General features: G+C 41.6%; 1 protein-coding gene across 7 annotated transcripts in view; it reads left to right on the top strand.

Moving 5' to 3' along the window:
- Positions 1-555: 555 nt before the first annotated feature.
- Positions 556-23,899, top strand: part of ZBTB46 (zinc finger and BTB domain containing 46) — a 54,212-nt gene continuing 30,868 nt past the window's right edge. Inside the window, exons 1-4 of one of the 7 annotated variants that reach the window (XM_083744295.1) lie at positions 556-902; positions 2,085-2,334; positions 15,233-16,203; positions 21,431-21,712. In XM_083744295.1, coding sequence (XP_083600421.1) covers positions 15,267-16,203; positions 21,431-21,712 — 1,219 coding nt within the window. In that variant the 5' untranslated portion in view covers positions 556-902; positions 2,085-2,334; positions 15,233-15,266. Of the gene's footprint in view, positions 903-1,724; positions 2,335-15,232; positions 16,204-21,430; positions 21,713-23,899 lie in introns of those variants that run through there. The other 6 variants (XR_014565644.1, XM_083744294.1, XM_083744297.1 and 3 more) reach the window with 6 other exon arrangements.

The following is a 23,899-nucleotide window of genomic DNA, read 5'->3' as shown; positions in this document are numbered from 1 at the left end:
AAACACCACGGCATGATGGCATTTCCTTTTAATTTCGCCAAGCCCCTCACGGCGAGGAGGAAAGCAGCTACGTGTGCGAATCCCCCCCTCACTTCGCTTAACTGTCCCCCTACATTAAGCCCTCGCCGCAATGTTAGAGGGCGTGAAGGACAGCGGTGGCAGGAGGGGAGGAAAGGCCCTGACCGTTGCCAGGGAGACAAAAGCCCCAACTTGCCCTTGGCAACAGTCTTGTCAGGCTCGGCTTCGTCCCATGATGCTCAGCGGCCTCCTTTCCCCCCGCCCGCGCGCAACCAACCCTCGTGTCCGGCAAGCTTGACAGTTGCGCTCCCACCTCGCGCGCTCTCTCAATCCCCTGCCGGCGCGAGGGGAGGCCGGGTGGGCGGGGCCTCAGCCGACAGAAAGAAAGAGAGGAAATTTTTTTTAAAAAAGAACTCAGCGTGGGTGTGGCTTAGGGAGGCCTGTGCTCAGCTACGCCCAATCAGCGACGCGGCTGCTGGACTTCGCCTTCCCCTCAGCTCTTCCTTTCCCACAGGAGCGCCGCCCACCCTTCGCTTGGCCACGCCCACTTCTAGTTGTGGGTTGTTTTTTTTATTGCCGGCTCGAGCGCGGCGGCCCCTCCCCCCTCTAGGGCCAAGTTGTGAGGGGAAGTGGAGCGCGCGCGCCTCCTTTCCCTCAGGAGGGGGGGGGGCAGGGAAGAAAGCGAGGCGGGAGCGCGCACCAGCTCGCTCTCTTTCCCTCCCCACACATCTTTCTCTCCCCCCCCAACAATCGTTCCCCCTCTCTCTCTCTCTTTCTCTTCGCCCGACCCCCCCCCCACCCCTTTCACACAACTCATGAAGAGAAAGACGCGGAGTGCGACCGTGTGGAGCCAGCGCTCCGGCCGCGCTCCTCATGAAGCGCAGGTAAGAGAGAGAGAGAGAGAGAGAGAGAGATGGGCAGGCAGGCAGAATAAACAAACAAAACAATTTTTTTAAAAAATAAATAAATAAACCCGCTTTCTATTTATACATCTTACTATCACCACCCCTTTATTCCCTTCTTCTTCCGTGGTCGACGGCGACCTCTTTCTCTGCCCTGAGGCGATTTTCTCTGTAATTTTTGGAGGGGGGGGGGAATGGTTGTTGTTTCCTAATTAGCCTTAAGCGCTCTACAAAAACTTGCTTTTTTATTTTATTTCTTTTAAAAAACGCGCCGTCCCCACTTCCGAACCGCATTGGGTTGCGCTCCCGCTCGCGATACTTTTTCCTCCTTCGCTTTATTTCTAGGAAAAGTATGTTTTGGAAGACCTGGCAACTCGGTCCCCTCGGGTCTCTTCTGCGTGTATTTCTTTATGGCGCGCAGCGGCGCGTTTTCAAAGTCTCCTATTAACCTAGTTCCCTGTAGGGAGATTTTTGCGTTTTTCTTGGTGGGGGGGGAGGACTTTTCACCCCCCCACACACACCACTACCACACACCCCTTCTCTCTAGATAGTGTGGGGTGAGATATATACACACACACACACACACACACATAATATATACACACATACATACTATGGATGGGGTTTCCTTTGGGGGACAGCAGAGAAGAGAAATTGACCTTTGGGGGGCAGTTGAATGAGGGCATCGGGTTCCCTTCTCCCCCCTCCTCCTGCCCCACCTGTCCTAATTGAAGGCAAAGGATACTCGTTTCGCCCCCCTCCCTCTCTGTCATGGAGTTTAGCCCCCCCCCCAACCCCTCGCTCGCCCAATGGGAGGTTCGTGGGGGCCGCGCGTCCTCCTTGCGCGCGGCGCACGCACGCTGTGCCTGTTCCCTGAGATATGCTGGAAGGGCAGCTGGGTAAAATCCCAGCTGGAGGGTGGGACGTGGTTGGGGGGCGGTTTTGCTGAGATGACTTTCCCACCCCCCTGTGTGTGGAAGGGGCATGGAGCTCCTCTGATCTTCCTTCACCTCGGGACATGATGCCTTATTTGGGGCTAGGTGGGTGGATAGATGGGGGACAGCTCTGTGACTGGCAGGGTTTAACCCCCCTCCCTGCTTCTCTCCCACCCCCTCTCTCCTCCTCTTCTCCCCCCACCCCACCCCTCCCTCTAACCTCCAAAAGGGGAATTTTCCAGCTGGTAATTTCTGCTGCGTCAACACCCAGCTCAAGGGAGTGGAGAGGAGACAAGGGGGCATTTTAACAGCAGCTCCACTTCGTGAAATAGCAAGCCTTTCCATTCTGGTTTGATAATTTTATTTGAAAAGCAAACAAAAACCACCCCACAGCGTTTAAAAATAAGCATCTGTGCAAGTTGGACCCAAGAGCTTGACAAGAGAGAGTGGCTCAAAACTGCTTGGAAGAAAGGGATGAGGTAATAATACTGGTGAAACATGTTGTATATTTCTCCTTCGCTTGCTTTCTCTTTCTGCCTCTCTAAAGCCAGGCCTGTTTGGGGTTATTGTCTCCCCCTGAAGTCAGGCACCGATCGGCTGGCCTTTCCTCCATTTTAATTGCAAGCTGAAATATTGGTAGTGACCCTGTATATTTTTAAAAACCCAGTCTTCAGAATAATGCTTTCCCTGCCTAAAGCTGGAGGACTACATAATATGCTAAGTGATAAGTAAGGGAATTGATTTGAAAATGTTGCATACAGGTAGGGAACATTTTATGAAGGGGGTGTCAACACCCCAAAAGAATAATTTGTAGGGAGAGTAAAAGGTTTCCTTTAAAAAACAACAACAACCTAAAGGTGATGGTAGAAGTTTTTAAGTTGTAGATTGCCTTTTTGTGTCTGTAAATAGGTTGTCAGTTCTGTAAAAGTCATGCAAGTAGCATCTGATAACTCAATCCCAGACGACAAATAAGGAATTAACCAGATTTCCAGGACTGTTAACATTGGGAGGATTCCTTCAATTTAAAGACAGCTCCTTATTGCTTGCTGTACTGCTGGAGAGCCAGAAATAGATATAATAGAACTATTGTGTGCAGTAATGTATTTTTTATGTGTCAAGAAATATAGAAACAAAGGGCAGTTTTACTAGGAGATATTTCTTAAAATTAGCTTTCTCTGTATTCAGTCAAGGTATTTATTTAGCATGGATTAGAGACAAGGTTATTATCAGCAGTGTTTATATATATGCTAATAAGGAAGTGTTTTTTGCAAACAGTGTTTTGCAGGCACCTGTACTGAAGTTATTGTATGCATTTTAATACTTGAGTCATTTCAAATGTTTAGTTGCATTTTCTAAATATATGTTGTACACTAGCATTTTAAGTACCAGTACATATACTGTAACTTGGTTCCCTACTTTTACTGCTTCTATTTTAAGGGGTTTTCTTTGAGAAGAGTATTCTATTTTGGTAAAAGGGAAAGCTAAACACGGCTTTCTTGCCAGGAGACAGACAAAAGCTGCAGTTTTACACAAACTTTGGAAATTGCACGATATCCCCCCCCCCCCGCAAGCTCGGTGAACTAAAGTTTGGCAGTTTATACTGTGTCACTTTAAATACAGTAGTATTTCAGGGATAAAGGGAACCACTCTTAGCATTTGACAGCCAATTCTGTTTTATTGATTGGCTGTGCTGAACTGAATTAATAGCAGTTGAATGCAGCTATTGCTTGTCAAGTTCTCAGTCTTGTAGCCCTTTCATGATATGGGGTGTGTATGCATTTAGAGTCTTAGACTTTAGAGCTTACTGTTAACCACAGTTTTCCACATAGTGAAAAATTATCCTCTGGTGTATTACAAGTTAACAAAGGAGAGCCTTATGGGACAGACAGGATCTACAAAACAGTATCCAGGTCTTGGTTAACTAGAACTTGCATTTCTCCATCCTGAAAATAATGAGCAAATCTGACAGTGAAATCCTAATGCATGTTTACTTGGAAGTAAGTTTTGCTGTGTTCAGTTAAGCTTACTCCCTAGTAAGTGTGTTTAGGCTTGCGGTATGAGATACTAGTGTCGATTGTTATTTAAATGGATGATGAAAAGCTAATTTTGCTGTTAGTAGACTACTTATTGGAATCATATTGTTACAGCTTTTGATTAGGCTATGATGTCCTGTTCACTCCATGAAGCCATATCTAAATAAGTGAGAATGATACAATTAGGCATTGTAAATTAATTGGATCTGTTTCTTCTCTTTCATATGGCATTATTTGCTAATTAAACAGACATAATAACTATTTTAATAAATGATGTCAGATTTTGGAATTTCAGAGAACAGCGGAAATGGGCCACATTGTCCCTATGGCTTGTGTTTTCTAGGACATCCATACAGTAGAGCCTATGTCCTTCTCTCTCCAGGTGTATTTTAGAAAAGCTTTCTGACTAGCTTACAGAAACAACCTTGGCATACTTTATTGGGTGGATAGCCTAAGCGAAGTGAGGCTTCAAACCTAACCTACTTACCTGCGTACCTGGGAGTAAACCTCATTGAATTGAATGAGACTTACTTTTGAGTAGACACTGCTAGGATTTCAGCCTTAATTACAAACTGTAGGTGCCTGCTTGGTCTGGTATTGTTTTGATACATTTCTTCTTGCCTTTACTTCCTCATGAAAGCTTTTGCTTTTCATTGCAATATTCATCATTCCTTCAAGGTTTTATTAATACAAGTACAGTATGCATAGTTTTTGTTTCATAACTTTTTGCCATTCTAGCTTCTTAAACCAAAATTATTTTCATGAACAGCCCACATCTCCTGAACAGTGATCCTTTTTTCAACTGAGTTCTGTTTGCTTCTTTTAGCAACATGGCTTTCCTGCATTATTTGTAGTGTGAACTAATCCTTGTTACTATATTCTTAATTTAATTGGTAAATAAAAGGATAAAAGGGGCTTAGTTTAAATCTCAAAAGGCTCCCTGAAATTCAAATAGTTATCCTTTACACTTATAATTCCCTGAACTCTGAAGCTTTGTACCTATGCCAGAAAACTTTGACACCCTGCACAATAGGATTAGCTGAATATTTGTTGTGTACTCAAATGGTTGTTGTCTTATCTTAAACTAGGCAGTTTAAAGGTAAGACATAGTAGGCTTCCCAATCAATTGATCAGTTTCCCCCCGAAATGGAAAGAATGCAAAATTAAATTCTTAAGAAAGTATGTAGTAATTCACAGAAGCTAGCATAATGGATTTGCCAATAATAAATCCCCCTAAACTAATATTATCTCTATCTTGTATTACTTTACTAGAAAACTTAGCAGACACTGGGAATTATGTGGGTGCAGTTTAGCTTGATTTCAGCAAAGCACTCGACAAAAGTTCTCTGTGATATTTTGGTTAGCACATTGGTTCAGTGAAAGCTGCACAATGGTACTGTCAGATTCACAGCTGGTTGCAAAACAGTATTTGAAGTGGAAAGGGATCTTAACACAATTGTTCCCAAGTGCCTTCTCAGACAGACACTATGGAGCTTACAGATCTCCATAGTCTTCTGGGGAGTTGTGGGCAATGAAACAGGATGGACTATGGTGTAGCACAAGTTGGGTAAATCCTGAAACACATACGACTGAACACAGCTAATGAGCATACAGTTGTGGTTACTATGTGGCAGTGATGGCAGTGAAGAGCTTCACTTCTGCCACCATTGCAGCTTGCAGTAGGCATCCAAAAGCTTATACACACAGTGAAGGGGCCATTTGTATCTGTCCCGATGAAGAAGATGATTGGAGGCATTCTGTGACAAATTTGCTAAGCACTTTGAAGATATAATTGCTTGAATCCATACAGAATTAGATACTGTAGTTAGGACTAGTCTTGTGGATGTGTCCAGAACACCATCTGGTTAAGTTTTATTGAATCAGTTTCAGTTATTATGGCCTGAGGATGTGGGCAAGCTTAAAGGGATTCAGTCTACTGCATGTCTCCTTTGCTAATAAAAGCTAATGTTGAGGGCTGAGAAGGTGCCAGTGGCTTTAAAAGAGGCACTTTCTTTAAACCTGTAGTTGTTAAATAAATACCGCTCCTTGGGCAAGGTGCTTAAGAAATTGATGGTAGTGCACCACCAATTTTAATCCCATTCAGTCCTGTCTGAATCAGGAGAAATAGTGCAGGTGCTGACCTGATATTTCAAGGTGGTAATGGGCTAGGTATGGGTCAGTAAACTGAATCCAGACATAATGGACATGCTATGGGTGGGCTTTTATGGGGTTTGGTAAGACAGCCTGTCCTGGATGGGATAGTCCCTTTAAGGAACAGGTCTGTAGCCTGGGTATGTGTACACTTCCGGAGTCATCTTTGTCACTTGAAAGTCAGGTGGCTTCATGATTAGAAGTGATTGCTCCCAGTTATTGATAGTTCACCAGACATAGCCTTTCCTGGACAGGGATAGCTCTGATAGTTTTCGGATTGGACTATTATACTGCAATACATTCTTATGTGGAGTTGGCCTTCAGTGGTCTGGAATTTGCAACTGGGAAGTGCCAGTGGTTGCTCACACCTATTTTGAAATACTTGCACTAGCTGCCAGTTGTCTTTCAGGTGCTTATGATGACATTTAAAGCCCTGAATGGCCTGGGTCCCAAATATCTGAAAAAACACCTCCTCCCATACCCTGCTCTATGATTGGCAGATCAAATTATTTTGGTGGTTCCTAAACCTAATGTGGTCCACGGTGTAGGTGCTTGTGGCAGGACATTCTCTGAAGTGGATCCACACCAATGGAATGAACTATCCTTCCATACCTCAGCCTTACTTGCTTTCCACTGGTAGTTGAAGATGTACCTGTACTTCTTTGTCTAGTGGGGCAGGGCTAGTGTTGAGATTCACTGTAGAACTGGGTCTAAGTGTTTTTGTTTGTACGTTTTTTGCTGTTGTTGCTGCCTGCAATTTTTTACTGTAAATTTAATTGGTGAATTTCATTTTGTTTCTACAATGTTAAGTTTTGGGCTATTTTTTTTCTTATACATATTCTGCTCTGGCATCTTTGAGTGAAGGAGGTATATAAATTACATATTGTTAGAATAAGTTTAAAATAAATAGTATTATTAGATAAGTACAATTAAGGGGCAGGATTCTCCTAACAAGCCTTATCGGGGAAGTGCGATGCAAGGACTTCCACAAAAGTGCTTTCCCCCACACCAGAATTAGCTTTGGGAGGAGCATCGAGAGAACCTCCAGAACAGTTCATGGGCGGAGGATCATTATGTCTGCTAAGCTGAATTGCTTGTGCAGATGGAATGTTTGTCATAGGGCAATGTTGAGTTCCACTCAGGGTTTTTTGACTCAACTCCAGCATTCACTTTCATATCCACATGGAAGTGTCCAGCAAAAATATTTTGACTGGTGTGTGGCATGATAAATCTAGGCTGCTTCCATCGAGAGCCATAAATAAATTCTTAGATCTGCAGTAATTTGCTATCATGGGCAAAATTGTTGGTGTTTGACATGTCTGCTAGAGGTTTATACGCATCTTTCTTTTATGTGGTCTTGGGTTCCACAGAGAAACAAATTGTACATTGGGCATTTAGCAAGAAGCTGGTCCTGACTGTTGAAACTCCGGGGCGGGGGGATCTGAGAAATCACAGGCTGATTAGCGTAACATCTGTTCCATAAAACTTGGTGGAAAACATTATTAAAGAAGCATATAGAGGAAGAAGCCTTGCTGCATAAGGACCAGTGTGGCTTCCACAAGGGCACATCATGACTAACCTTTTAGAGTTCTTGGAGAGTCTTAATAAGTAGTTAATTTAATTCTCATCTGACCCATGCCTGATCTATTGGCCTTTACAGTCTCTGGCCATGGTTGAGGCAGAGCTTGGGGACATCAGTTAAAGCTCAGATTAACTAAGGCAGAGAATAGTTGGTTGGTAGGCCATTTTGAATAGGAGAAACTTGCTAGTTACTGTTGAAGTTGGTTCTCCTGTGGTCATGCATTCTTGAGTTATGTCCCTGGCATTTTAATCTTCAGATTGTAGTTTAGAGCAGCCACAGTCTTTCAGACAACTTTTGTGAGAAGGCTGAGACCTCTTTCAGATTGCTACATCTCAATGGTTACTACAGTAGCAAACATGGTTTTTTGTATGCACATCTGGTGGTGGAAGTTAATGTAGAATGTGGTGGCTGAGGTTTGCTGACAAAGTCAGCTTCTATGACTCCATTCCTCTAAATGCAAAAACTTAAGTTTTGATTTACTGTATCTCCCATTTCTGTCCTCCAATGTTTTCTGTTGCATTTGCTTGGAGTACCATTCTCCCCCAACAGCTTCATGGGCCTTTCCTGTCTGATTAATCTCTTGCATTCACCTATCATTTTGTGTCAAATTTCATTTCCATAATTATGTTGAAATCAGCGATGCCTTATACCAGGGGTCTGCAACCTTTAAGACGAAAAGAGCCACTTGGACCGAAGAAAAAAACAACTGGGAGCCGCAAAACCATTGCGACATTTAAAACAGTGGGGAGTGTCGGGGCACACAATGCGCCTCCTCCCCTCGCTAGTATCCACCCTGGAGCCGCGGCAAAGGTGTAAAAGAGCCACATGCGGCTCCGGAGCCGCGGGTTGCTGACCCCTGCATTATACAGACAACTACCAGTAAGTGTGGCAATTGGCAAGACAACTATAAAGAAGTTGACACACTGGGACCTGCATGCATTATGAACTGCTATCTACTTTTTCTTGCACTGCCAAAGAAATAATCTTTGTGTGACTGTGCTTTCTATGAACCAAAAGCTCACAGCAAAAGTATGCAGGATGAAGTACTGTAACTTCTGTTATCAGAATTTTACCAGAATTGTAGGTCGGGTCACCAACCTAAGGCCCATGGGCCAGAAGCAGCCCGTGGAGGTCGTTTGACCGGTCCATGAGCTGCCCCTGAACTGAGCTGCCCACTCGCACGCTGTGCTAAACCAGCGTGGCGCGGGGACTCGCATCCGCGGCACCGGAAATTGCGTCTGCGCACTTGCAGACTCCAAAAATCACATCTGTGCAGAACTGAAAATCACAGGGGCGCGTGGAAAATCCGGCCCACAGAGGGATCTTCCACAGGAAGATAAACCTTGCTGACCCCTGTTGTAGGTGGACTGGGTATTTAATGAGTAGGGATGATACCAGAACTCTTTTGCTGGTTTTGTAGTATCTTAACTGTTTTTTTTTTTTTCCTTTATGATAATATTCTTTATTAAAGTGCAAGGAAGATAAGAAATCCAAATACTTCCCATTTTAAGTCTCATTTCTGTGAAGTGTAGGAATGTGAGAAGCTGCTTTATATCAAGTCAGATCCTTAATCCAGCTGGCTTAGTATTGTTGACAGTGACTGGCAGCCATTCTCCAGAGTTTCAGACAGGAGCCCTTTCCAGTCCTATCTGAAGATGCGAGGGATTGAACTTGGAAGCTTTTGCATGCAATGTTAGTTCCCCTGCTGCAAACCTAACCACACTCACTTTGATGGAGTGCATACTGCCAAATAATCACATAGCTTAAAGTAAGCTAGTATCTTTGGCTAGCTTCTATTTTTAATTTTTAGTAATGGTTTAACAAATCTAATTCATCTCAAATATCAGGGGGAGGTGGGGAAGAAAGGAGCATTGACTTCCATAATTGAATGTTGTTGTGCTTTGTCCAGATGTCTAATGGAACTTAGAAGACGTGGGTTGACTGTATCTGGACATCTTGTGATCTCTCTTTCTCTCCCCCCACTTCTCTTTCTGAAAGACTGTTGCAGAATAGCTTTTGCACATAAATTCATTAACAAAATTCACTGTTACAGTTTTATTGTGTGATACCTATCCATCCAGGGGTCTGCCTGCTTTTTACATATCCAGAAACTGTAGAAAGTACACTTGTAGTGGATGGAGAAAAATGATAAATAATCAAAGCAGAGATGTAGAAATCTTCTGACTACAGACACCTATACTGCAGTTATATCATGTTCTATTGTTGCTCTGGCTTTAAAAGTTTCACACATTGCCAATTGATCTGTTTAAACATATTATATTTCTACTAGAGATAAATTTGATTTGTGATGAGAAAAAAAGTTGTGTTTATAAAACTGGAATATACAAAATTGAATAATTGAACTTGAAATAAATTTTGATAAACTATTGCTAGCTTGGCAGGGAAACTAGATGTTACTGCAGCTAACATTTGTGTCAGAACCCATGTAACTGATTTCCTTGTTTAAAAACGTAGGGGTGTTGAAAGTAAAGCATGTGTGGGGGAATAGTGCTGAAACTTCCACTCATGTTTTGTTCTCCATGCTCACAGTATGGTTCTTTGAAGAGAACTAACACCCACCTGTAGGGGAAGAAGCAATTTTTTTAGGGGAGTGAGTATATATGTTGAAAGGGTTCAGGACATCCTCTTTCTGTTTGCATGCTTGCTTGTTTTAAATTGTACACTTCTTCACTCTAGGAAATTCATACAACCCACTTTATGACACATACTTTTGCCATCATAATCCCCTTATAAAGGTGCATATCCACTTTAAATCCATAGCTACATTGTTAAGTTCTTTGTTTGTGATGCAGTTAATCACGGTCAACATTTCAATATCAAATAAATAATTCTGTGGGGTTTCCTAATTGTGTTTTTAGCTGTATGAGTAACAACTTTACTGTACCTTGTTAAAGGTTCCTCCTTGTGATATCAGCTAGTATTAAGATTAGGTGTCCTAAAAGTAAGGTGCCTCTTTCATATTAGGGGTAAGAACCAGAAAATTTGACCTGCAGAAGTTGATAGTCCATGCCTGAGAATTTTTTTGGATTGCATTTTTCAAGACCTGTTCTTTCTCTTCATTAATTTAATTGCAGAACTGTAATTAAATTGTAACTATATCTCTTCAGTTCTATAGAGTTGAAGTTGTTTCTCAACGTTTGATTGGTAGTTCTTTTGCATGCACCACACTGCACAATTCAGTAGTTCTGTTATTATGGCATTTTGTAGCATGGAGTGAAGCATATTGAAGAGAAAGGAATTCATAAAAGGATGAGCTGTGTTTGAATAGAATGTTGGGATGAAGTGGAAGTCCTACATTCTCTCATTACCACACTGGAAGGCATTGCTGTGGATTCTGATTTCACAAAAAGCCTGACTCTTGATGTACATTTGGCTACTAATATCAGCAAATACTATTGAATGGGACACAGAACACCTGTTAAAACATTTTTCTTTTTCAGCCGGCCCTCTGTTTTTCTCATATAGTATTTAGGAACTTCTGCTAAGTGGTGGCGCTGTGGACGCAGGTGGGACGCAGGTGGCGCTGTGGGTTAAAGCCTCAGCGCCTAGGACTTGCCGATCGAAAGGTCGGCGGTTCGAATCCCTGCGGCGGGGTGCGCTCCCGCTGCTCGGTCCCAGCGCCTGCCAACCTAGCAGTTCGAAAGCACCTCCGGGTGCAAGTAGATAAATAGGGACCGCTTACCAGCGGGAAGGTAAACGGCGTTTCCGTGTGCGGCTCTGGCTCACCAGAGCAGCGATGTCACGCTGGCCACGTGACCCAGAAGTGTCTCCGGACAGCGCTGGTCCCTGGCCTCTTGAGTGAGATGGGCGCACAACCCCAGAGTCTGTCAAGACTGGCCCGTACGGGCAGGGGTACCTTTACCTTTACCTTTACTAAGTGGTGGCAGTCTAGACTTCTGTTTGGTATTCCCACACAGATTATGTTCTTAATTATGCTCTGAGCCCGGCCTTGGCTGGGGAGGGCGGGGTATAAATAAAAAATTATTATTATTATTATTATTAATTGTGGTGAGAGATACCTTTTGTTTTCAGTTGCATTTTTACACTTTTCTGCAGTTTTGCAAAAAATGGGACAATTCACTTAAACTTGAAGGCAACTATCTTTCCATTATCACTGTAAAACAGATAACATGCAGTTCATTAAGGTTTCACCGTGAGAAGTGTGCTTAGTTTCCAAGCATAGTGAAAAGCTCATTTGCTGAACCTCATTTCTTTGGATGCTCCCAAGTTCTGAAAATTCATAGTGGTCATTTATAGTTAAATGTTTTCCTTTAGGACTTCAACTGTCTGGGAAGCAATAGTATGAAGAACAGTGTGCTGCTACTGTCTATGAAGATGTCATTGGGAGACATTTTAAGCTTTAGTCTGCAGATTAAAAATTGTTGCCTAATCTGTGGGGTTGACACTAAGCAAAAACTCAGGGATTCAGGATTCTGGAAGGTCTGTCAACTTTCTAGCTGCACAGAAATGCTTGCTTCCTCATCCCTGAATCACATTTAACTGTGCTCGTTTGTAATCTATGTATATACAGTTTGTAAAATCTGGACCGTCCACAGTACTGATGGAATTTGAATTTATTCCTTTGTGAAGTGATTGTAGTTGGGAATATTCTATACATTAGATTACTAAATTGATATTTTTCTAATGGGTGTTTACTTAAAAAGTTAATAGATAGATTGATAGAAGTGATCTCATGTTGCCTGAATACCCTCGAAGGCATTTATGAAATATAATGTACACATTTATTTAAATTCAATTAAAAGCCAGGTTATCAAAAATATTGTTTTTATTACTAAAGTGAAGGATGTAAATTAAGTTTATAGTATTGTGTCATTTGCATAAATTATTCCCTTTTGCGGATATTGAGCTACTTTGGTGCAAGAATTGAGTTTTTAGCATAGAATCAAAGAACCTGGCCCTAATCCAAGGAAATTTAGTGACACTTGTAAGTCTCAGTAGGTCAACCTAGCAATGACTCATCTCTTATTTTTCATGTTGGCTAATTGGGAAAGGAATAATTATTATAGAAGACGACTAAATATAACCAAATGTAGAATAGATAGCTGAAGCAGCCAACACACACTGATATACACTTTCTCAGCTAAAGGACATTCAATTATGCTTACCAGTAACTGTGAACCAGATGTGGTTAAAGCTGGTAAATACCTGGGGGTGGGTGATTGCATTGTGTGATTAGCTGACTTTGTGTTTCCAAGAGAAATTATCTAGTGCTAGGGAAGGAGAGGGAGACTAAGATAATGAGTATAATGTCAACAAAGAATTATCTGAAGACATTGGAAGGACACTTCTCGCATGGAAGCTGAATTAATAACGAGCTTAACTCATGACAGTGTAATAGAAAAATAAATTGGATCATAAAGTCATATTGTGTGGAAGCTACTTAACTGCATTCACATGTATGATTAGGTCTTGGAAAGTTGGCAGCAATTTGCTGCTTGTGCATGTACTCTTATTCCTAAGAAGTATACAGAATAGATAATAACTTCAGCAGATAATGCATTTTAGTCAGACTTTCTTATACAATGGTCCACCAGTGGGGTTCTGCTGTTGTGCTGGGATTTCTGTTTCCTATGCTCCCCCTATGTGCCCCTAATATCTCTTCAGCTGATTTTGAGAGCATGTGGGAACTGAAGTTCTGTTGTGTGCATGGGAGTCTGTTGTGCCAGTGGAGCTGCTGCATTGGAATATGGCCCACATATTTTTTTTTATTTACTATGGACATGGTTTTGGCTAGAGATTTCTGTAGACAGTTTATCCAAAAGTTTAAAATCTACAAGGCATAGTACAGGTAGGAAAAGGAGAATGTAAAATTTCATTGAAGGAAATTCATTAGAATGGGTGCATTATAGTAGCTTTTTAAAACAATGGAAAAGTATAAACAGCAGATATCAACTGAGCACAGAAAGTACATGGTATAAAATGGTTCTGTAAGTAACTTGATGATAAATTTAAAAGAAAATGGAATGACTAGTGTCCTATAAAGCTATAATTAATCTGTACACTCCAGCCTTTTGGGGCTGATGAACACATCTGGAATTTTGAAGTGCTGTGGGCACCAGTCAGAAATGGCAGCTGTGAGTACATGGCACAACACAAAATGGCTGCCACATCTAAAAGAGCAGAAAAAGAGATAGGATCACAAAAAGTGGGCCTACTCCCATCAGCCCCCTCCAAATCAGCCACTTTGCTTTCTGGCATTTCCTTTTCATTGGGATGGTTTTCGTTGCTGCCTCCTGTATAATGTTACGAGCTTCCATCCATAGTTCTTCAGGCACTCTATCCACCAAATCTAAATCCTTAAACCTGTTCCTCACTTCCATTGTGTATTCATAAGGGATTTGATTAAGATTGTATCTTACCCGGCCCAGTGGTTTTTCCTACTTTCTTTAATTTAGGCTTGAATTTTGCTATAAGAAGCTGATGATCTGAGCCACAGTCAGCTCCAGGTCTTGTTTTTGCTGACTGTATAGAGCTTCTCCATCTTTGGCTGCAGAGAATATAATCAATCTGATTTCGATGCTGCCCATCTGGTGATATCCATGTGTAGAGTCGTCTCTTGTGTTGTTGGAAAAGAGTGTTTGTGATGACCAGCTTGTTCTCTTGGCAGAACTCTATTAGCCTTTGCCCTGCTTCGTTTTGAACTCTTCATTTAATTCTGACATCTGCCTGGTTTTCTCTCCCTTCCCAACAATCACCGTAATCTGTGGGCACTGACCACCCTTAGCCCTAGCTGAGGTTGACGTGAATTCAGCTGTTTCTCGCGCAGGATCTAGTAACTTCTTTCCTGAGGAGTTTCTGCTATAGGATGCTTTGCCTCTACAAACATAATTATCAACACTAGCTTGCTAGGATCTTAAAATTTGATACCTTAACACAGGAAGCTTATCTCAGTCTCTTTTTCTCTGTAGTTGTAGTAAATACATCATACTTTCTCTTGATTAGTTTTGAAAGGTTAATATCCTGGCATGCTATCTTCAAAGCTTCAAGAATATTCAAAGCTATTGAATATTGATGGCCCAAGTTTACATATTCAGTGCAGGCTATTCTCTTGGGCCAAGCCAGATAGGACCTCAAGTGCTTCTTTATATTTAATGTGCAGGTTTTTAAAAGCACAAATAGCATTAGTTGAAGGGGTAATAATTATTGTGTTTACAGCAAGCTGGTAGGGAGAATTTAACTCTTTATTCCCTTGCTGTGTGCCTGAGAAAATCCATTATATGAAGCTGGTATTTGCATGGCCAGAAAATCCCCCCATTGCTGCTAAAATGAGGGTTATTCCTCAGGATTTCAGCAGTGGAAGAATGGGTTAAATCATTCCTCCCAGCTGCTGTAATCCCAATAATTACCAACTCCCCCCACCTGACATTAGCATTTCTAAAAACCTGCCTATTAAATGCAAATCCAATATTAAAGTCAAGCAATAAACTCTCTGTTCTAAGTATAATGCCTTAATTATTGTTGTCTTCAAAGTTGGAAAGATAGCTAAATGCCTCTCTGAATTTTTGTGGTGATTTAAATAGTATGACAGCCCCTTTAATGTGATAATGCCTCTCTATTTCTCCCTTACAGACCTGTGTGGAAGCAGTAGCACAAATATTTCTAAATGAATAATCGAAAGGAAGACATGGAAATTGCCTCCCATTATCGTCATCTGCTTCAAGAACTCAATGAACAAAGACAGCATGGCATCCTCTGTGATGTTTGCATTATAGTGGAGGGAAAGATTTTCAAGGCTCACAAAAACATTTTACTTGGGAGCAGTCGCTACTTCAAGACACTGTACTGCCAGGTGCAGAAGACTTCTGACCAGGCAACGGTCACTCATTTAGATATTGTAACAGCCCAGGGGTTTAAAGCAATCATTGACTTCATGTACTCTGCACACCTTGCATTGACCAGCAGGAATGTTATTGAGGTGATGTCAGCTGCTAGCTATCTCCAGATGACTGATATTGTTCAAGCTTGTCACAATTTCATAAAGGCTGCTCTTGACATAAGCATTAAGTCTGATGCATCAGATGATTTTATTGATTATGAACTTGAAGCAACCTCCAGCAGTAGTACAGATGCTTTGATTTCGGCAGTGGTGGCTGGTAGGAGCATATCTCCCTGGCTAGCTCGGCGGACAAGTCCTGCAAACTCCTCTGGTGATTCAGCCATTGCTAGTTGTCATGAAGGAGGAAGCACATATGGAAAAGAGGATCAAGAACAAAAAATGGATAGTCATGATGACATTTCATCCCAATCTCTGTGGTCTAGTGATATGGGGTATGGATCCTTGCGTATCAAAGAGGAACAGAGCTCTCCATCTCATTATGGAGGAAATGAGTTGCAGTCTGCCAAAGATAGTACAATGCAGAATACTTTTTCAGAACAAGGCGCTGCAGATGGATGGCAGCCTACTGGGCGCAGAAAGAACAGAAAAAACAAAGATACTGTACGCCATATTACACAGCAACTGGGAGATGACAGCAGAACAAGCTCTCCAGTACCACCTTTTCTGTCTGCCCAAGGATGGCCATACAGTAGTCGTGAAACAAGTAAGATTTTTTTTTCTTTCTGTCTCTGTAGAATCATATCATGTGATATGTATAATCATTCATGTGAATGCATAATCATTTGTGGCATACTAGTTAAAAGGCCATAAACTTTAATGGTTCGATTACTTGTATAGTAGCGTAAAGGATATGTCTTGCTTTTCACTTGAGATCCAGCTCCGAGGGCCTTCTGGCAGTTCCCTCATTGCAAGAAGTGAGAGTACAGGAACCAGACAAGGGGGCCTTCTCAGTAGAGAATGCTCTCCCATCAGATGCTAAGTAAATAACAACTATTTTACTTTTAGAAGACATCTGAAGGCAGCCCCTCCCAAGCTGCTATATATCTCAATGCCAGTAACTGAATTTATTGATGAAAACTTGTGAAAAATAATTATATTAGGCCCTAAATAGATAAATTAACAAGAGAAACACAAATATTTCTGTACCAGAAAAAAAAGCTTTTAAAAGCTACATAACATGTTCTCTAAAGTAGCAGTGGTACGAAATATCTTTGAAAATGGAAATCCATTTATGTAAAATAACGAAAACATTTCCTGTTATATAATACAGTGGTGCACCGCAAGACGAATGCCTCGCAAGACGAAAAACCCGCAAGACGAAAGGGTTTTCCGTTTGAGAGTTGCTTCGCAAGACGAATTTCCCTATGGGCTTGCTTCGCAAGAAGAAAGCCCATAGGGAAATCTCCGGGGACCTCTTTTAAATGCTGGCAGTGGGGAGCAAAGCCTTCCCCCCCCCCCCGGCCTTCAGAAGAGGTCCAGGAAGGCTGGTGGGGGCCGAAAGGCTTTGCTCCCCACCGCCAGCATTTTAAAAGCGGTCCGGGAGAGCAGGGAAGCGCTTCCCACTATCCCGGACGGCTTTTGAAGGCAGGCGGGGAGGGAGCAAAGACTTTCGCCCCTCGCCGGCCTTCAGAAGAGGTCCTGGACAAAACCACTGGGCTGTAGGATTTTGTGGTATTAAAGTTTGGCACTGTAGAGGTCAATTACCTTCACAGGAAGAATGGGAACAGTTGAAATCTGAAGAAGTGTGCATGCACACAAAAGCTTACACCCAGAACAAACTTAGTTGGTCACTAAGGTGCTACTGGACAATTTTGTATTTATTTCAACTGCGTCAGACCAACACAGCTACCTACCTGAAAGTTGAAATATAGTTGTGTGTTAACTATTCTGCTTTTTTCTGGCATGTTCCTTTCTTTCCTTTCCTTTGAATACTCAAACATTACCTAATCTATGTATTATTAAAAAGAAAGTAGATTGCTTTGGGAATTGACATCTACAAACACTCCCACCTGCACCTTTTTTGAAATGTTTTTGTATCTATAAGCTTTTGCAATATTGATTTTCAGATGACATTAGATGGTACCTAACTAAGTCATCACAGGAGCAGATCTACTGAAATCAGAGGACGTCACTTGATTTCAATGCCCTGTTCAGCATGTGACTTAGTTAAACATCACCCAGGAAGCCTGTGATCGTTAATCCACAAAAAGGAAGACCCTACTTTGGTGTGCCCATAGATGGAAGTTCATATACACGCTGTGTTCCTAGCTGGGCTTCCTGGGCAGATTTTAATGTGGATGCAGACGTTCCTTTTGAGCAGGGATTGTGGCTTTACTTTGTTGTCCTGTCACACTGTTAGTATTCAAGGAAGAGTAATGTGAACTGGGCTCTAAAGGCAACAAAAATGTAGTAGTACTAGTCAGGACAGAAAACATACTTTATTTCAGATAATAAGGTTTATTGAAGTAAACATTTTGTTAGTTTATTTTAAAAAATCAAGCCCTGCACAGGGCTGTATTTTAGTATAATGCAGCTGGCTAATTCTTACCACACAAACAGAATGCTCCTCTGAATGCCCTTGTCATATGGATGATACATTGGTGATATTATCAAGGGAACATTCTTGGGGCTGATTCGGATGTTATTTAAAGGTTTATTAACCCACTACATGGCTGTCCCTTCCACATACCGAGCCAAATGTGCAAAGCAACATTCTGCCTTCCTCCACTCCGCTGCACACATAGGCCAGAGTGAAATCTCTTGTATATTACGCTATTCTCTTTTTAGTTTAGTTTAAGTTTATATTGCAGTATTAATTTTTGTTTTTAATTTGACTAAGCAGAAATATAATTTTCAGGATGGCCCATCTTAAAAAGAGAGCTTTATTTTAAGGTTATTAAATCTGAGTTTCCAGTTAATAACTGCCCTGACTCCTTACAGTACCAGATGGAGGAGGGTTTTCAATTCGTATTCCTGCCATGTCTCAGGTACAGCTCCCACAATTTAATTAAGTTTTTCATTTATCTGTGTCAACTTCTATCAGCATTGTATCATAGTTCATGGACTTGCCCTTCTTCATATTGCAGCAGTAAATTTAATCTTGGACAGTACAGTTCTTGGTTCATCAGCTGCATGATGTGGGTGTGGAAGAAGAATGCTGAGGCAGGATAACTAAAAACAATTTTTCTGCCCAACCACCATGATAGGTTGCTGTTTACTATGTACTGTTTGCCTTCTACCTGCTAAGAAAGGAGGTTGGGAGAATAGTAGTGGGGTGGTTCAGGGATTATTGAATGAAACTGATTTCTTAGATCTGGAATGTGAAATCTCAGGCCTAGAGGCCTCTCCGTTTTGCCCTCAGGATTCTCCTTAGGCTATGCCCCTCTATAGGCCACACTTTGATTGAGTGCTTTTGTCTGGTTCAGTGTGTTTGTGAACTGTGATAATGCCTCTTGGATACCTGGGAGGAGGGTGGATATGTGGTATATGTGTATGTGTAGAAGCCTCAAACTTTTGCATAGCTGGAATGGAATCTCTTGTAAAAAGGTAGGATTCTCATCCATTGCTCAGCCCATTTTTGCATCTGACCCTGCCTACCACTGCTATGTGGATCTTAGAAGGTAGGCCATGAGAGCATATGGATCTTGGGCTGAATGAGGTTCTGCTTCCCTAACCTAGATCCTTTAAAAAATCTGGGTCTGGATTCAGTTAGCCTGGCGCACTCGTGGCAACCAGTACAAGGACTCCTGCTAGTGCAAGGGGGGCTCTCCCCCCCCCATTACGCCACCACAGCTCCCCCAAATCCTTTCTGGATGGTTAGGAGACTCAGAACTGTGCTTGGAGGGAGGAGCAGAATTGTTCCATTTGGCAAGTAGAAATGCATTAATTAACAGAACAATCCGAAGACCATGATGTCCTCCCCTGTTTCCCAGCCTGGTTCTAGGGCTGAGGTGGCCTTGCTTTCCTGCTGAATGACTGTCACCTCTTGGAACCAGAGCAGGCAAGAGTTTTGTTAGACCTCAGTGACTTTTGGTAATATTGAATATGATGTTATTCTGGTCTGTGTGATAGATACGGGGCTTGCCAACAATGTTTTATGTTGGTTCTGATCTCTTTTTTTAGGATACAGTGGTGCTGACAAGCTTCTTGTCTCCATGGCATGCAGTTTTCAGGGTTCCAATTTGTTCCAATGCTGTTATAATTTACATGGAAACACTAGGAAACTTTGTCTGGAGATTTGAGCTGGGCAGTCATTAGGTGTGCTGATTACATCCAGCTTCTTCTGCTTCTAGGAAAGATGTTGAGATCCTGACTCATTTTCTAGGTGATTGTAGGATGAGACCTGACGATAGTTCAGTTGGTAGATCATGCGACTCTTAACCTCAGGTTTTTGGGTTTGAGCCCCAAGTTGGGCAAAAGATTCCTGCACTGGAGAGGGTTAAATCATATGACCCTCATGGTCCCTTCCAACTCTACAATTCTGTGATTTTATGAAACTAATAAAGTGAAACATAAATCAGATGAGATGGATATTGTGTTGGTTAGCAAACTTGATGATGTCAAAATTCTGAATGAGACTGTGCTGAACGAGGTGTGTGTGTAGCTAGGGAGTGCTTCCAAATCTGACATTACTCCTGGATATCTCTAAGGTGACTGTGGCCAGGATTGTAGGCAAAGCTTTGGCTACATCCAGAGTATAATCTTACAAACTCACTATTGTACAACTTCACTGTCTCGCAGTTTGTTTCCAGGCCCAGTTCGCAGTACTATCTTCTTTGCCCTTGAAGCTGTTTGGGGCTAAGCTAACATTTCTAAAAGATCACCTCTCATTTGAGCCCACCCACCTTCACAGTTATCAGGGGAGACTTGTTTTTTGTTCCTTCTATATATGGTGTATGACCAGTGGTAGGTGGCAGCAGTCAAACTGCCCAGGAGGCTTGATTAATCTCCACTCTATCTGCAAGGCTAAAACAATTATGTGGGTGTATATTTTGCATTAGAACAATTGTGTGGGTGTACTGGTTCTTGGGGAATCTGATCAATATCTGCTCTGGTATCTTACAACTGTTTAGAAGATTGCTTTTGGTTTTTCTTTCAGATTATTTTAGTGGTGATTTATTTTTTCCCCCAGAGAGAAGTAGTGTATAGATATTTAAATAAAATAAATTAATAGGGCAAGACGGGTCTAAAACAAGCTTTCTGAGGCTTCACTATATTCTGTGCATAGTTTGTTGAGACATGCACACCGTTTGAAGCATGTACTAGTCCGTTGTACAGTGGTACCTCGGGTTACATATGCTTCAGGTTACAGACTCCGCTAACCCAGAAATAGTACCTCAGGTTAAGAACTCTGCTTCAGGATGAAAACAGGAATTATGCTGCGGTGGCAGCGGAAGGCACCATTAGCTAAAGTGTTGCTTCAGGTTAAGAACAGTTTCAGGTTAAGAACAGACCTCCGGAACGAATTAAGTACTTAACCCGAGGTACCACTGTATTCATAATGTTGTGAAGTTGCAATATGCTGTTGGAATAATTGCAACTGAGCAAGTATAAAGGGGGCATTAAGGTTCTGTTTGTCCATAATGATATTGCACTATTGAGTGTGGTATAGAGTGTCTTCAGCAGCAGCCACATTTCCCCAGATGTTACTGCTACTATTTTAACTGCAAGAGAGTTTATTTTGCAAAATGAGTGCATAACTTTGCAAAAGTGTGTACTGCACAAATATAGCAACAGTTGTATTACAGCATCAGATGAAGGTATCATAAAACTGGGGAAAAGACAAAGTAATCTCAGCTCCTTCATTTTAAGCAGGCATATTGATTCTGATGCTGTGGAATGATGGATAGAGGAAGTGCTACAAATGTACATATGGCTGAGAGGACTCTATTGTGATATGTTTACTAATATTGGGTTTTTCTTCCACTTAGGTGTGGATCTGACAGGGGCAGAATCCAGCAACTCTGACAGCCGAATAGAGAGAGTGGACCTTTATGCAAATGTCGAGGAAGCACTCCTAGGAGGTGAAGCTGGTTATCTTTCTCAGCCTCTTACTCCAGAGAAGGAAGATGCCCTCCAGGCTGTAGCAGTTGCTAATCTGCGGGCAGCCCTTATGAGCAAGAACAGCTTGTTGTCCCTGAAAGCTGACATGCTGGGAGAGGAAAGTTCTCTGCTGTTCGAATACTTACCCAAAGGCACACATTCACTGTCTTGTAAGTTGCTGTTCCTTTGTACACTACTTAAAAGTTAAAAGCATTCATAAAGGAGTTATTTAAAAAAACACTTCTAGGCACTCTTATTTTGTATCCTTGTGTTGTGCATCCCAAAGTAATGCAACCTTAATTATTTCGAGTGCTATGCATGTAGATAGAGCCTTAACAAGGTGATACTTGGGCCTAGCTCCCACAAACAGCAGATAAGTGGAAAACCTATGCCTTAATTATACCATTTCATATTGCAGATGATGGGCTTGCACAATTAAGTGTTGCTCCATACAGAAAACTACCCTGCGTGTAGAAGAGTTATAGCCTTGCCTTCCTCCTGAAATAGTAGCTTTCTATTCTTAGGTATCTTTTTCATGTGAGGCAGAGTAATTCAGTCATGCAAGATCCTGATCTGAAACAGGTTTTTACTATGTTACCAGCAGATTTGTGACAGGTGGCCCTTGGTCTGTCGAAAGTTGCTGGTCAGATAGTGGCATTTGTAAGTAGATGATAATTGGAATCTGCTCCCTATCAGCCTCATGAAGGGTAATCTTAAATTGGCAAGCATATATACACATGATTCGTAGAGGCTTGAGGTGAGAGGAAAGTGAAATGCAAGAAGAAGAAATAGAAAGCAGAACAGTTGAAAGCAGAACCTGAAAGCAGAACAGACAATAAGGCAACTGGTAAGCTAATTCACACATCCCACTGGAGTTTTCTTTAGTTCCCTTGTTGAAGTATGGCCACCTTAAGATCACTTAGAGTGCTCTGATTGGTTGAACTGTTCTCCTATTAATTTTGGGATATTAACATTCTGAGCACAATTATGTCCATTTATTTGTTTTGTGTAGCCACTGATCTACATAGAATGCAGAAGGGCAGTGCTGACAACAAATGACATATATTAAAGCTTGTGCCTTAATAAATTTGTAGTGGTTAAGGTGCCACAAGACTATGTGTTTTTACTTAATAACGTGAATCCATAATCTAGGCTATGTATCTAGGATGGTTGGCAGTTTTTATTGGTGTGTTGCTGCTCATCTTGTTAGCCAATCAAATGCATATTTGTTTACCAAGCAGATAGGAAAAGGCATCCCTTTTTAAAGCCTTGCTCCATAATAAATCCTCTTGATATGGGATCAAAAACTAACAGATGGAGCTAAAGACACAATTAAGATGACTGTGTGTTCAGTATTTCCTAAATGACAGAAACATAAGGTCTTAAGTAAACATCATTTAATTTCTTTCACTATGGAGGTGGCAAAGAAGACAGTATGTGTGGGCCAAAAACACAGCGTGTTTGTTATCCAGCTAAGTCACACTCAGTCATGAAACAACTTCACTGTATTGATTGTATAGTTGTGCTCCCTGAATTTCACTTCTACTGAATACCATGTTCTGCCATTACCAGGAGGAATGGGGAGAGAGATGAGGTAACCTAAATGGGATATCAAATGCAACTAAGCTACTAAGCCCCCCACCAATATATATTCAGCAGGAACTGTTGCCTTGCACAAATAGGGTAAAACTGTCAGTTTTGGTTTTGTAGCTTTGAGACTACCGTATGGCAGGCAGAATAACACTGTGATTTCGTCTCATTTGAAGTGTTTCTCAAGTGTTTATTGCATCATAGATTCATTGAGTATGCTGAGCAACTTTTTATTTGTATTTCTCTTGCAATCCCAACATTTTAAATGTTTCCTGCTGCTTTGATATGACCACTCAGGAACTTGATGTGGAAAGGATGCCATGGCAGTGCATTAGTTTGTGACACAATGGAAAGCAAAATGTAGAACTTGAACCTTTGACGTAGAAGGGATAAATATATGGGTTTCTTGATATTGGTGCCACAAATAAACTAAGAAGGTATTTGGCAGATAGTTTTGTTTAATATTAGAAGAAGAAAAAGTGTTGGGTGGTTTTTATTTTATTGATTCATGGTCTCTGACGAGTACTGTTGCACTCATGTCTTGCATGTGGGTTTTCATGTCTTGCATGTGACACAGACTTCTAGAATAGATAGATAGGCCCTTGGCCTGATCTAGCAGGGTTCTCTGAATATTCTTGAAAACAGGTAAAACTTAACGCAATGTAGCTTTGGGTGATATCTTGAGTAATGTTTGAGTTTTGCTTATTTGCTGAAATTTAATATGCTGAAATTGTATATATTTTGATAATTTAATCCACTGGAACACA

Source organism: Podarcis gaigeae (assembly GCF_964106915.1).
Source record: "Podarcis gaigeae genome assembly, chromosome: 6".
Classification (NCBI taxonomy): domain Eukaryota; kingdom Metazoa; phylum Chordata; class Lepidosauria; order Squamata; family Lacertidae; genus Podarcis; species Podarcis gaigeae.
The sequence above is the reverse complement of the archived record's forward strand: the minus strand, read 5'-3'. Positions and strand labels throughout refer to the sequence as shown.